At 44.5% G+C, this 15,000-nt stretch overlaps 2 protein-coding genes and 1 long non-coding RNA gene across 12 annotated transcripts in view; 2 read left to right on the top strand and 1 right to left on the bottom strand.

Annotated features, from left to right (window-relative positions):
* Positions 1–4,317, top strand: part of LOC134071220 (UDP-glucuronosyltransferase-like) — a 24,572-nt gene extending 20,255 nt beyond the window's left edge. For both annotated transcript variants that reach the window (XM_062527856.1, XM_062527857.1), the window contains exons 2-5: positions 1–128; positions 1,016–1,103; positions 1,734–1,953; positions 2,696–4,317. The exon at positions 1–128 is cut by the window's left edge and continues 4 nt beyond it. In XM_062527856.1, coding sequence (XP_062383840.1) covers positions 1–128; positions 1,016–1,103; positions 1,734–1,953; positions 2,696–2,975 — 716 coding nt within the window. In that variant the 3' untranslated portion in view covers positions 2,976–4,317. The remainder of the gene's footprint in view (positions 129–1,015; positions 1,104–1,733; positions 1,954–2,695) is intronic.
* A 3,911-nt stretch (positions 4,318–8,228) lies between these two features.
* Positions 8,229–10,214, top strand: LOC134071196 (uncharacterized). The gene is made up of 3 exons (XR_009937029.1): positions 8,229–8,508; positions 9,162–9,402; positions 9,915–10,214. It is a non-coding gene; the product is annotated as an uncharacterized LOC134071196 (long non-coding RNA).
* A 1,225-nt stretch (positions 10,215–11,439) lies between these two features.
* LOC134071219 (mitogen-activated protein kinase kinase kinase kinase 4-like) overlaps positions 11,440–15,000 on the bottom strand; it is a 74,131-nt gene continuing 70,570 nt past the window's right edge. For all 9 annotated transcript variants that reach the window (XM_062527848.1, XM_062527853.1, XM_062527847.1 and 6 more), the window contains 5 exons: positions 14,823–14,923; positions 14,415–14,564; positions 14,024–14,183; positions 13,557–13,696; positions 11,440–13,376 (listed from right to left, as the gene is read on the bottom strand). In XM_062527848.1, coding sequence (XP_062383832.1) covers positions 13,293–13,376; positions 13,557–13,696; positions 14,024–14,183; positions 14,415–14,564; positions 14,823–14,923 — 635 coding nt within the window. In that variant the 3' untranslated portion in view covers positions 11,440–13,292. The remainder of the gene's footprint in view (positions 13,377–13,556; positions 13,697–14,023; positions 14,184–14,414; positions 14,565–14,822; positions 14,924–15,000) is intronic.

The raw sequence follows: 15,000 nt of genomic DNA, 5'->3' as shown, positions 1-15,000 counted from the left end.
TGAAGGAGTTTGTGGAGGGATCTGGAGAGCACGGCATCGTGGTCTTCACCCTGGGCTCGTTGGTGGAGTCCATGCCAGCAGAGAAAGCTGCCATCTTCTTCTCAGCCTTCAGCCAGATTCCCCAGAGGGTGAGGGGAGACATCGAGCTCACACGAGACATGACAAAAAGCCCACGAGACCAAATTAAACATTACTCAGCGAGTTTTAGCGAAGAGGCTTGGCTTAGGTGAACCTCAGAACCATAATTGACTTGTTTTTCCACACACAATGCAATGAAGCTACTTTTATAGGGTTCAGAACAAGATGTTTGAAACCTTCAGGACAAAAATCTACATGGATTCCAGCAGTTCAGTATCAACCATTTGCAAGTTGTATTCACGGCATAAGAACATTAGCTCTGTCTTCTGGAGACATAATAATCTCTTAAACTTGGCCTGTCTCTCAGCAGATTATGCGTTGTTTTGTTGTTGTCCCATCTGTGTAAAATGAGAACAAGTCACGCGTCTCAAACAAGCTCAGACAGGAACCGTAAAGAACATCTGGTTGCCATTAGACTGCTCGTAGATCGCCTGCCAACGAGAAGCAGACAGTGGTGATCACCCACCACTCATCTTGAGTTAAGGCCGTGTGTTTTGAAAGCTCAACATTCATCTGAACTCCCACATACACAGGATATTTCTCTGTGTGTAGGGAGTTAAGAGAGGATTAGGATTTACACACGGGTCATTTTCCAGGGATTAAGAGGAAATATACAGTAAGCAAATAAAATTACTCACAGGCAGTTAGTCTTGCTCAGGATGTTGAAATGTGAAATGTGAGATCAGATGTGCCATGGAACGATGACTATTGTCATCATAGAATGCTAAGCTCTTTGGGTTGAGGTCTAATGCTGACGTCTGGCGTATTAGATGATCAATGATGATCTATTATCTTGATCACGTATGATAGTGAGTCAGCACGTAAACCCTCTGTGTGTGTGTGTGTGTGTGTGTGTGTGTGTGTGCACTCTGTTCAGGTTCTGTGGCGCTACTCCGGCCCTCTTCCAGACCATGTCCCAGAAAATGTCAAAGTGATGAAGTGGCTGCCACAGAATGACCTTTTAGGTAAGTGACCTTCAGTGCTGCCACAGAATGACCTTTTAGGTAAGTGACCTTCAGTGACTTTCTCATGGATTCCAAGGTCAGGTCAAAGTGACGAGAAACATTTCTTGAAAACACTAAATAAAATCTTGAGCCATTTGTCATGTTGATCCTGAAAAGTAATGTTCTTGCATGGTCAGGTACCGGATGGTTAGAATGCTTTAAAGGCTATGAGAACAGAACACCAGGGTGGTTCTAGAACTCCAGGGGGGGCTGCTAGAAGGGTTGATCTCTAGTCTAGAAAAGATTGAAGATTTTCGGGTCTCAGATTCAGGGTTCACACTGAGTTTGGCATGATCTTAGACTGAGCCACTGATCGAAACTTAGGTTGCTTTACTTGATAGCAAACTGAATATAATTTAGGAATATGTATATGTGACATGGCAGACTGATTGGGGGGCTCTGAGCTAAGCCTGAGTGTATTTAGTAGGAGTGTTCTCCTCAGATAGGACCTAGAGCCCGTCTAACACTCTGTAAAGTGCCATGAGACATGACTGTGTAATGTTTTGGCGCTCTGTAAGTAAAATTGAAATTGACACTGACAATAGAGCCTGAGAGTTGTCCTCCTTGATGTCCGTCTCTGGTCACCTCTAGCCCACCCCAAGGCCAAGGCCTTCATCACTCACGGGGGCACTCACGGGATCTACGAGGGCATCTGCAACGGCGTTCCCATGGTGATGATGCCGCTCTTCGGTGACCAGACCGACAACGCTCACCGTGTAGCCCACCGCGGGGTTGCCGTGGTGCTCAGCATCTTTGACGTGACGCCGGAATCCCTCGTCGACGCACTGGACACGGTCATCAATGTCAGCAGGTAAGCGTCCACTGCAGGACAAGGCCCCAAGGGGCCGAGGATTTACCTATGATAGTCTACAGAGCTGTGCTATAGAGGGTCCACTGCAGGCCAAGGCCCCAATGTCAGCAGGTAAGGGTCCACTGCAGGCCAAGGCCCCAATGTCAGCAGGTAAGGGTCCACTGCAGGACAAGGCCCCAAGGGGTCGACGATTAACCTTTAACAGTCTACAGAGCTCTGCTATAGAGGGACCACTGTAGGCTGTAGATTTACCTATGATAGTGTAGCACTAAAAAGGTGCGAGGACTTTTATTTTGGGAAGGAACTGGAAAAACAGGAAGGGGGAAGCAGAGTGAGAGTTTAGAAAATGTTGTTCCCGCGTACTGAGGTTCTGCCTAGGCTAGACGAGTAACTGAGAGGTGAGCAGCTCTGGAAGATAAGTTGTATTTGAAGAATAAACTTCAAGAGTTATATACAACGGAACTCCGTGTCAGGTTATATTGGATGCCCCACATAATTCACTTTTACAATAGTCTACAGAGCTGTGCTAGCGAGGGACCACTGCAGGCCAAGGCTTTAGTCAGGGGTACATAGAGGATGCACACAGCAGACTTGGCGAGCTTTCCCAGAAGTTCTCATTCAAAGCTTCAGATCGCCACTAGATTCTGACCTTGATATATTAAAAACACACGTTTGTTTGTGTTCCGTTTGAACTCTGACCCCAATTCTCTGTCCTCGTTCTCTCGTCTCGTCCGGGCTGAAGTTACCAGGAGAACATGCAGAAGCTGTCCGCCATACACAACGACCGGCCCATAGAACCCCTGGACCTTGCTGTTCATTGGACGGAGTTTGTCATGAGGCACAAAGGGGCGGAGCATCTGCGTCCAGCGGCCCACCACCTCAACTGGATCCAGTACCACTCTCTGGACGTGATCGGCTTTCTGCTGGTCGTGGTGGCAACTGTTGTCGTGGTGATGATCACGTGCTGCGCGGCGTGTCTGCGGAGGTGTTGTGGGGGCTCCAAGAAGACGAAGAAAGAGTGACAGGCCAGACATCTCTTCTGAACACATGCACTGAATGTTCACAGTCTCGTGGGACTGCTCTGCTATACTGGGCCTGAGTTGCATAGAAATACAAACATGTCAGCTGGTTTGTTTGAGGAGACTGCACACAACCGACCAGCTGTTTGAAACAACAAATGTAAAGACATGCAATACTGTGCACCTTTTTTTCCTACTAACTCCTCTCAGGAGACAGTCACCTGAAAGGTTGAGGGTTCAATCCCCGGTTTCCACCGTTAGCCGTTAGCTTAACCCCTAAGTTGCTTTGGGGAGAACAGCTCTTGTAATTAGTGAAGGAAAAGTCCGCTGCAACCAAATTTTGCGCCCAATCATTTAATAAAATTCTGTGAGGTTTCGAGGCCAGCTCTTCCTCACTGATTTTTATTGAATGATTGAGAGCAAAATCTGGTTGCAGCGACTCTTCCTTCCTTTCCTTTACTTTTTAGTCCTGTTCCCATTTTTAAATCAGGGTGTGTGTGTGTGTGCATTGTCTGCACAGCCTTGTAATGTAATTGCCATCTGTAAGTGGCTTTGGATGAATGCTAAATGAATAAATGTAAATATATACAGTATGTGCTACCATCTCCAGATTCACACGTCTCTGTAGCGCTCTTGAGCTACGCAGTGCTCCGGTGTCAGCACCATGTTGGCACTCTTACGAGTTCCTATGACGTATGGATGACATCAGTTTTATTATGTGATGACTTGTCTGTGCTGGCTACCAAATGGAAGATAAACTAAGACTAGACTAGGTTTAAGATTCTTATGGATTTTTTTTCTTTGTTTAATCAAATAGGGTGCAGTGTAGAGACTTGCACTGAAGCCTGCTGTGGTTTCTGAATTAAGTTTCCTTCTCATAAATGATTGTTGACATTGAAACGATGAATCAAAACTGTCACACCACTGTCTTACTGTTGCATATTGACATAGCCTTTGCCCATTCTTCCACTCAAATGGTAAATGTTTAGTAGTGGAAGGATATGTGCTTCTCTTTTGATCAGTGTTGAGTAGTCGCCACTTCACCTGAACTGTTGCCAAGGCGATGACTTCATGTTTGGTGACATCACAGAATTTGCGTTTGACTCATGTTATGGTTATGCTGTGGATATGGTTATGCTATTTGGCAGACGCCTTTGTCCAAAGTGTTATATTAGGATAAGATTCCGTGCAATAGCCCACAGGTGACGTGAGCTAGCCAGCCAAACGTGCTGTTATGCAATATTCATTTTGCTCCTCACACCACAAGCCTTGAGACCATTTCTATTCTGATTGGCATTATAAACTGTAAATAAAAATGATTCAAATACTGTTTAAAAAGAAAAAATGTATTCGTTTTTCTTGGTTAGTTTGCACACGCACACACACACACACAGACACACACACACACACACACACAGACACACACACACACACACACACACACACACACACACACACACACACACACGGAGCAGTGAGCACACACACACCTAGAGCAGTAGGGATACACACACCTAAAGCAGTGGACACACACAGCACACACACACCTTGAGCAGTAGGCACACACACACACACACACACACACACACCTGGAGCAGTGGGCACACACACACACCTAAAGCAATGGGCTGATGGCGTGAGACCCCGATGGCGTGAGACACTGGTGTTTATTTGAGTCCTGCACGACATGCCCTCTGCCCTCTTACAAGATCCAATGTCTGCACGTTAACACTCCTATCAGCTAACTCTTAGCCCCACTCAACGCACGATCAAAGAGTTGATCAAGTCATCAACTCAAGATAAGAGTTCAAAGTCTCGTCAGAGACAGAATTGATTACACCTTCCAGCATCCAGAAGTACATCCCACCCTCCTGCGATTCAGCCATTCAGCACAGGGTTTTTTTGGAAATTTTGATCGTGTGGCGGCAACATCAAAGAGTGTCGCAACTCTCTCTCTCTATGGCTCTGGGTGAACATCATGAGCTAAATCATGTGACATTTAGAAGATGGAAGTCTTTGTTGCCTTTGTAGATCAGGGAAGTCAAACATCCAGTCAATCAAAGCTGTCTTTGTTGCTGTTCATGTCCGTCGCCACTGTGTGGACTTTCTGCTCTCACGCTGAATGGATCACAGTGACAGTGTACAGTATGTCATTTCTGCTTTCTGCTGCTGAGACCTGTGTGCCCTTGACGGTAACAGACACGTCATCAGAGAGGCATAAATTGTATCGAGTGGTTACACACACACACACACACACACACACACACACACACACACACACACACAAGCAAACTCTATCAACAGCTTTTCCTGAGGCCCTCCAAAAATAGGTTTTATGATTTCTGGAGGATTTTGGAATCATGAGATGCTTTGTATTTATTCTAAGAATCTTTGCATTCATGGCAAACTTAAACAGAGGAAACCTTTTGAATATTTTAAACATTGTTTGGTATTGTGATTAGGGAAACAGTCCATCCTCAAGTTTGGCTTCACAAGTATATCCATTGGATTTGACACAAACTCCATATGTGGATGATCATAGTAAGAAGTTAGGTCTGTATAGGCACCTGGTGGTTGAGTGGAATAATGCAGGACTGATGATGAAAGGGTAACTGGTTCTAATCTTACCTCAAGGGTTGGTGTTTGGCATGTTTTGTAGAGCAAAGTAATGTGTATCATCATGATGAAGTAAAAAGACGTAACCAGGATAGATCCAAGCCTCTAGAAGTTCTACTACTCCCATTATAAATGGCCTTATGGGAAGCTACTAGTGCAGACGTGCATCAAATATACTTCATGCCCTCATATTTATCAGCCAGCAGGTGGTCCAGTGGGTAAGTACAGGTATGTTCATGTGTGTACAGTCCTGAAGGTGCAAGGTTCAAATCCCATCTTAGTAAAGTACAGTGGTGCTATCTGAAGGGTCATGTAGTGGTGGAAGTTTATGATAAATATAATTGATTCATCAGTTTATTAATCTAATTTTGCTGCAACTGTGTTGTTAAGTTTGACCACCTGAAAAAGGTTATAACCCCCTGTGTGGGTGCTGGAATTCACCGGGGGGCCAAGTGAGCCCCCCCATCTCTTTCTCCTTGAAGGTCTGTCTGCTGCAACTCTCCTGGGATTCATCTTTGGCTCCTTCCTGCCCTCTGTCTCCATGGAGCTTTCACCACAGGTTCACTCCTGGCAGAGCTGGGGATTGAACCTGCAACCTTGAGGATGGTGATCGCTGATGCTACCGCTGCACCAATGGCTCCTCCATCTACTTCCATTTCCCATCCTCAAACATATGTGATGCCTACAAAGGCTGGTTAGAGGAAGAGTATCTAGAATGAATCGCATATGACTGTGTGATATTTCCTAAGCAGGTTGAAGGAGAAACGTTGAGATAGGAAAGACAAGAGTCCCTGGAGCTTTGCTATCATAATATTGGCTGGCTGTGGTTCCCACTTAGTATAGAGCTGGGAATTGAACCAGCAACTCTGCACACACAAGGCTCGGTGTGTACAGTCATGTCTAGAAGTAGTGAACCGGTAAGAAGAGTAGGAACACTACTATACTGAGATGTTGACGTGCGGGAGGTGATTCTGCTGCTCTTCCTCCTGGTGCTGCAGCACCACATCTGCACCATGCTGCTGTTCTGTTCTCCTGCCGGCCGTGGGCGTGCGTCTGTGCACCAATCAGAACAGCACGCGGTGATGATTAAAGGTGCAGTCAGCGATCGCACACAGTTTCAAGCCCATTACATTTCTTGTCACATGCACTGCTGGCTGCCCATTCTATGAGTACAATGCAAAACAAAAACAGCCTGTAGGCAGCTCAGGCTCCAAGGACTGCAACAGGGATTAAAGTGGGACAGCCTGTCTCCAAACCAAACACACTGAATGATCAGACTACGTGTCCTGAATGCTCATTGGACATTGACAACTCTGCTCTACTCAGCTTGTGTGGTGCAGAATGACAAACATGTTGGCCAGCCTACAAATACTTCAGATTTTTCTCTTATCAGTATTGAAATGAATCCGTCAGCCACTTTTAACCACTTATACCATATTATTCTCCCATACCAAGCGACTGTGCAGATGTTGGGCTGGTTCGTGGGCTGGCTTTAATAAAGCAGACAGCAGTGAAAAACCATGTGAATTGGTTTTTGAACCCAGCTGTGATGTGAAGTTTGGCAGGTTGTTGTACAGTGGTATAGACTATGGATTTAGGACCGCTTATTGCAGCATAACTGAGAGCTCAAGAGTCTAATGAGTAGCTTCACAAAGGGGTGTCTTGACTGTCTTCCTCAACATGTCGGATGTGTTTCAAGTCATCAAGCAGCACGGGGCGTGATGGAGCGACAGAACCAGAGCCACGTTCAGGCCCGGGAAACCGGGTCATTTCCTCATCCCACCCCCTGTCTCTCTCCCACTCACTTCCTCTCATATAAATTCAAACCCAAAATACACTTAAAGATAATTGTAAAAACAGTGAAGAAGCTTGACCCGTTAAATGACCTGTTGCACAGCAAATGTCCAGCCAACCCATGGAAGTGTGTGGTATTGCATGTGGTCAGCTAACCCATGTAAGTGTGTGGTATTGCATGTGGTCAGCTAACCCATGGAAGTGTGTGAGACGCTCTGATTTACTTTAATAAGTTGCAATCAGATAGGAAAATGCTTCTGTTCGATTTTTTCGGGGGTGCCAATAATTGTGAGCAATATCTTTTTGTTTAAAATATTTATTTCTTTAAGAGATTTTCCTTTTTCTCAGAGTACATTTGCTTCCCTTCCAGGGTGGATTTTTCCTCATTGTTTTCACTGTCACCAAAGCACCAAAAGATAATTTTTTATACCTGTTTTTAGTCAACTTTACCCAGAGCTGCCAATGATTCTGGAGGGTACTGAAAGTGTACCCTGGAGGGTACTGCAAGTGGTATTGCATGTGGTCATGCATGTAGCCCGCTGGGTCAAAAGTGATTTATGAGCAATAGTGAATTGTGTAATAGTGAATAGTGCAATATTGAATGACAAATACTAACAATTACCATTCTAAATCAGTAAATTACTAAAAACTGACCAAATAAACATTCATACTATAGCTTGCAATTTCTTCCACTTGAGGGAATGTCATTAGTGCCCTATATGTGGAGAGTATCGCCAACTGTGTTTGGAATGTTCAGAGCAGTTCTGCCAAGGATTGGTTCAGAGGTGGTCACGTGTTTTATGGACGCCATTTTTACTACCAAAAGCACTTTTGACTAGAATGCTTTCTAATGCTTTCAGATGGCAGTGTTTGAGTATCGTTGGAATTAAGTCTTAATATCTTCACCATACAGCGACCCATTTTCTCACTGGACACTTTTCTGATAACGTTAACATTATAACGTTTACGTCATAAGCATTTTTAGTGATAAGACTCGTTAAGACATTTGCAGCACGGATTTTGTTTCTAACTACCCGGAGAGATGCCACTTCTGGAGGAGCAGCGAATACATCATACATCGTTCGTCTTAACCTTGTCTAAAAGGAAAACGGTTGGAACAACTCTGGTAAATAAGGTTTTTCATCTCCTACTGTTATCATTTATGGTCTTAATTTCCTTGCATTTTTGCGTTTTTGAAGCACTAAAGTGGCTATTAAGATAAGCAGCCAGTACGTAGTGCTGTGTCGTGTGTGTTTACTAATAGTGCTACAGCTGCTTAGCAGGTAACATAGCGATCTGTAATCATTGATAAACTTGTTAGTTTTGCATTTTCTTTCTTGTCGAGCAAAATAAGACAACGTCTTGTTTGCCTATTTTAAGAATGTCCTCCTGCTTGACTGAAATAGCTGGTCGGATAATTGCAGTTTGCAAGTTAGCTAGTCTTTCTGTCAACGTTGTTATAAACTTTACCAGTAGCCTAGGCCAGTATTGTCCAAATAAATCTGTTGAAATACACAGCATAGTTTGAAGATATGGTTTGCTAGCTATCTGTCAAACTTGGTAGGTGGTGTGCTAATCACGAATTATTAAGTGGTGTCAATACAGACTTCAGCTCTACACTGGTTGTGTAGGCTATACTTCAATCTGTCAATCTGTCAGCCCTCTAGTGAGTGTGCCATGCTTTATTGAATCATGGTTTAAGGTGATGAATGTCTGTATTATAAAACAAAGCAATATAGTAAATATTATGCTTCCTCTTTGTCTTTTTTGTTATTTTAGATGTAGGTAGAGAAGAGTCAGTGGCTGGTGAAGTAAGAGGATACAGCTGTCTGCTGATTCAAGGTCCCTGCCCCGTCGCCTCAACATCCTCAAGATCCTGTAGGCTACTGCTGCTGCTCCTTGCTTCAGCACCTTTCCCCTGATGCCTGACACCCCTCATCACCAAATCAGCCCAGTCAACATGGACCCAACATGGACCCAAGTCTCCACCACAGTGTGCACAATACTCTATACAGACAGGGTATGTGATCGGTGTCAATATTGCATTCAGACAAATTGAAATTCCTTCCAAAGAACAAGTGCTTTCCTCAGCTGGATCAATTTAAGTCAAGATAAACAACAGCTTCCTTTCTTCATTGTGTTCTACCATTAACATTATTATGTTTATATTTTTGGTTAATTAAGGCACTTAGTTGCAGTTTCTCAGGTACACTTTGCTATGATGTCATTAGTAAAATTATTAGGAGGATGTAGCGTGTGTGGTGTTGAATGGTACTGCCTTGTATTATCCAAGTCTGAGGCTGAGAAGAGGAGATTCACGGTCTGCTCCCTTTGTGTCCCATGTTTTGTGGGTGTGTGTGAGAGAGTGCGCGACAGATAACGAGTGTGGTGTAGAAGCATACACATTTAATGACAACCTGTGCACATTTCAGATTTTTTAGAAGAGCAGTCCTTACTACAGTGGTAGAAATAGTGGTATTTTTATGTACATCTACCCATTTAATGACAAGAGTTTCATTATTTTACATGCAGGACGAGAACAAAGGTACAATTGGTCTGAGGGGAGGACACCGCAGACAGCTGATCAACTCCATGTCATCTAATCAGGCCATGTAAAGGACCATGAAGGGATGGACTTGGTGGAGGACAACAATGTGACACCCGAAAAGAGTACATGGAGATCTCTCATCCTCATCCCTCATGCTTATATTGCATTTCATATAGGCCTAGATTCTGATGGTCTTGTAAATGTTTGTTACACAAGTCAGAAATTGTTGTCTTTGATTATTTAATTTGATTATAATAAATGGAAATATATTTTATTGAAAAATATTTTTGAAAACCTAGCAAGTTTGTGTGTTTTAGTATCGGAATGAGCTTGTATTGACCAAGTATATCTACAAGGAATTTGACTGGCATTAGCTGTTGGAACAATTAAACATACAGTAGTATGCAGTCAGAAGATGCATACTATAGAGCACCACAATATACATAAGGCACCTACCAATAGATTGAGTGATGGCAGTGGGAAAAATGTGATTATTGTCTGGCAGGTTTTGTGCATAAGGGTAAGTTATTATTTAACGGAAAAGTTTGAGGTCAAACTAATGGTGACCTCCATGTAGCTTTTGTAATAATAATAACTTTATATAATAATAGCCTAACTTTATGATAATAATATATTTTTTAAATAACGTGTTCAATTGAAACTATTTTCTTTTACTGTCCCAGAGTCTATTGAAACAACATACTTATTGATAAAAAAGAAAATAAATAGCATATTTTAGTCTTGCCTCATGCACGGTCGAAATACATTGTATGCCTGAATCTGGAGGTCAGACGTCAAATCTAACAGTGATTCAAAGAGTTGCTGCAACATGTAGGGATCGCTGGCTTAAGTAAGGTAAGATGTTATTCATTGTGCCCTAAACAGGCTTATTTCACCAAAATGAAGCTTTCAGCTTTCTCTTACTGCTTTATTTCAAGTTGTTTCCTCAGACTAATATTTAACTGCTGTAAGAAATTGGATAAACGAAGTTCGCCTCGTAGGCGTTTTCAGAGCTAGCTGGCTCCAACTAGGCAACGTTTATCACTATTTATCTGGTCTTTGCTAATTTTTTCAAAATGTATAATGCAGCGTATTTGCAACAGCATTTACATCTTAATGAATAGTGATGCATATTATAACATTTATAGGCTTGTTTATGACGATGTTAAGCTATTTGTTTCAACATGTCATATTCGCCCTATTGACCATCATTGAGACGAACGTACGTGACGTCACTTCTGGTCGTAAAGATGGCGCCCATGATTTGAGTTGGCGATACTCTCCACATATAGGGCACTAAATGTCATTGCTCTCTAGTTCCCTCTTGTGGTTGCAGGAGCTAGAGGCGAGACTCTTCTCTTCTCACTCCACTCCAGTAGGAGGAGCATGTGGTTTGTTGGGGCCTTGGGCCAGGTTCTCCCATGCCAAGCGACTGTGCCGATGTCCTTTTATGGGCAGATGGCCATGAGGGGGACGACTCAATGAAACAGACAGCAGTGAGAAACCATGTAAATTACTTAGTTTATTTAATGAAAAGACTTTCAAGAAAATACAAGAGTTCCCAGGGTACACGGAGGAGAGAAGTTAGCGAAGCGCAGCAGAAACGCCCGGCTTGCCATCACTGTCCTCAGGAACAGTCTGAGCGATGGGTTTCTGTATCGCCATGGGAACACCTGGTGTATCCCAGCAAAAAAAAAAGAAATCTGTAAATTCACACAAAGAATCCAGTCATCCTGTTTAAAGTGAACGACGCCAAAGGCCATCTCCTGTACAAACAATTTTAAAAAGATAACAAAAAAAAAATTAGCTTTAAAAAAAATAAGCAGGGGGAGGAAATGTTTCTATGTGAACTCACATGCAGAAGAGCATTAGTGTAACCAACGGAGTTTACATACTGTAAACATGTCCATCAGATAGCTTGCATTCTTTTAAAAAACAAAACAAACTCTTCTCAGTCAAATCATTGTGGTCAAGGTTATGGGAAAGGACAACAAAACTAGAATTAAGCAAATTAATCTACATAAGTTAAAAAAAAAAAAAAAGAAAAAAAAGAAAAAACACAAAATGCTTTCATAGCAAGCTACTGTTGTTCTGCTGATGTAGTGGTCTTGGGGTTACTGCCTTCAAGGGCCCCATGGATCCCCATCATGTCCCCAGTAACAGATGTGAATGTTTGAGTTTAAGTCAGTGTGTCAAGATGAGTCTGCAATCGCACATAATACCTGATGTGCGCACACACACACACACACACACACACACATACGTGGAGGGATATGATATCATTGGCCAAGTGCATGCTTACTAACACACACATAGATAAACACACACACACACACACACACACGCACACACACAGAAAGAGACAGAAGAGCATATGTTTCCATTATGAAGATTTCTATGCTTAACAACAAACTTCCTAAAATCAAGAGCAGTTCTGAAGTCTACATTTGGCAGATTATACAAGCAAGTTAAAAAACGGATGCCTTCTGTGAAGACAATGGCTCAGTATGGAAATCTGGTGTGTTTATGTGTGAGTGAGAGAAAGAGAGAGAGTGTGTGTGTGTGTGTGTGTGTGTGTGCGTGCGCTGTATAGGTGTGTGTGGGTGCTAATATACATGCCAGATCAGCTGTTCATCCCTTTCACAACTTAAAAAAATCTTTAAAAACGAACTGAACCTAAATGTCCTTCATCCTTTGCCCTTCCACCCAAACCTCCTCTTCCTCACGCTCGCTCGCTCGCCCACACGTTCTACGTCTCTCTCCTCTCTCCCCCCCCACGCCCCCCCCCACACGCGCCTCTCCTCGTCTGGAGCGCCGCCACATCGCATATATAAGACGGCAGCACTCCCTCAGCAGAGAGGCGCAAATAAACACTTCTATCTGGTTAAAAAACAAAAACAAAAACAAAAACAAAACAAATAAACAAAACCCGATAAGGTTTAGCCCTGTAGGAGAATATACAGTATGGACCGGCTGAGCTCTGCCAGGTAAGACTGGACTGGCTGGACATTACAGAGTCCGCTACCTCTTCCCTGTCCAGCTCGGACACACAGAAACCAGCCACCAGCTGTCAATCAAGTGAAAGACGCGTGTGTATATATATATACTAGCATATCTAGAAAAAGAGCCTCCTGACTGGCCAGGATTTAAAGAGAGGTGGGGCCTGAAGCCAGAGTCAGGGCCGTGATTGGACGATGCCGTTGTCTGTCAGCCTCCAGCGGTGCTGAGCCCTGCTGCTATGCACAAAGCTCCAGTCCTCTAATATTCTTCATCATCATCATCATCGTCGTCGTCGTCGTCGTGGTGATCGTCGTGGTCAGGGTTGTTGACGGGTTTGCGGAGTGCGGGGCGGCGGCCATGTTTTACCAGCTCAGCAGGTTGCTGCGGCCCAGCGTCATGAAGTACACCTGGCTGGAGCCGCCCGAACGCACCGACGCAAAGAACACCTGCAACGCACACACACACACACACACACACGTTTATCATTAGGACATTCACTTTACTGGATGATGTGTTTTGCTTTGTTGGTGATCCGGTTTTTGATGGCCAATAGGCTTGTTTGTTGATTGACTGCCATGGGAAATCAAGGTAAAATTGTGTGTGTGTGTGTGTGTGTGGGCTCTCACCTTGTCGTTCCTCTCACACAGGAACTTGAGTCTCTGGGCTCTCTTGTGCATGAAGACCCCGTCCAGGTGGCCGGTCTCCACGGAGCGGATCTCAATGGCCTTCTCCCCCCAGCCCATGATCTGGTTGGAGCGGATGTAGGCTGGAACAGAACACAAACCTCATTAGTGTGTGTGTGTGTGTGTGTGTGTGTGTGTGTGTGTATCCGCAGGTCTGCTCCCATCTTCCGATGGCCGGGCCCCTGATCTGGTACGCTCCACACTAGAGTACTGTGTCCGTGTGTGTGTGTGTGTGTGTGTGTGTGACCACATCTTTGGCGATGCGACTGTAGGTGTAGGTGTAGGGGTGTGTGTGTGTGTGTGTGTGTGTGTGTGTGTGTGTGTGAAACCACGTCTTTGGTGATGCGACTGTAGGTGTAGGTGTAGGTGTGTGTGTGTGTGTGTGTGTGTGTGTGTGTGTCCGTCCGTACCCACGGAGGTGGGCATCTCTCCCCACTGTAGCACCACGTCCTTGGTGATGCGCCCGTAGGTGTTGACGTAGACGCCCTCGTCCTCGTAACACACCAGCAGCTCAATGCCGTCCGTGTTGGGCAGGATGATGATGGCGTGGGACTGGATACTCGTCTGGATCTGATGGAGGGAGGAGGGGAAGAGGGAGGGAGAAAGAGAGAGAGAGAGGGGGGGGGGGGACCGGCAGAGTGAGAAAAAGGTTATCAGAGATTTTATTCAGACAGTATTTGAGTTTTAGGCAGGTAGGTATCGAGTGTGTGTGTGTGTGTGTGTGTGTGTGTGTTTGTGTGTGTACACACACTTACACGTGTGGGCAGGTAGATGTCGTGGTGTGTGTGTGTGTACACTTACATGTGTGGGTAGGTAGATGTCGTAGACAGCTCCAGAGTCCACATCGACGGCGTGGAATCCCGAATAAGAGCCGTAGATGACCTTTAACCTCTGACCCTCCTCCACCGTCAGGTCAACCAGCAGGGGCTTGTGCACCAGGTCACCAAAGGACTAGACGACACACACACACACACAATAAGAATCTGGACCGAAGAGGACCGTGTGTGGACTGCTGATATCAAATTTGCACATTACAACACACACAGAGAGCAAGTGAGCACTCACTCACTCACTCACTCACTCACTCACTCACTCACTCACTCACTCACTCACTCACTCACTCACTCACTCACTCACTCACTCACTCACTCACTCACTCACTCACTCACTCACTCACTCACTCACTCACTCACGCTTATTGGCACTCACCTTGAAGGCCATAAACTTGTGGTAGGGCTTTGGGGCCCACGCATACACCTCCACAGCGTTCTTCAACGCCAGGACCAAGAACTTGATGCGCTCATATTTCACTGAGGAGAACACACACACACACCACAAGGTTAAATAGCTGCCACCGAAACAAATGGCCTTTGATGGCGTTTCTTAA

Source organism: Sardina pilchardus, chromosome 23, assembly GCF_963854185.1.
Source record: "Sardina pilchardus chromosome 23, fSarPil1.1, whole genome shotgun sequence".
NCBI lineage: Eukaryota > Metazoa > Chordata > Actinopteri > Clupeiformes > Clupeidae > Sardina > Sardina pilchardus.
The sequence above is the reverse complement of the archived record's forward strand: the minus strand, read 5'-3'. Positions and strand labels throughout refer to the sequence as shown.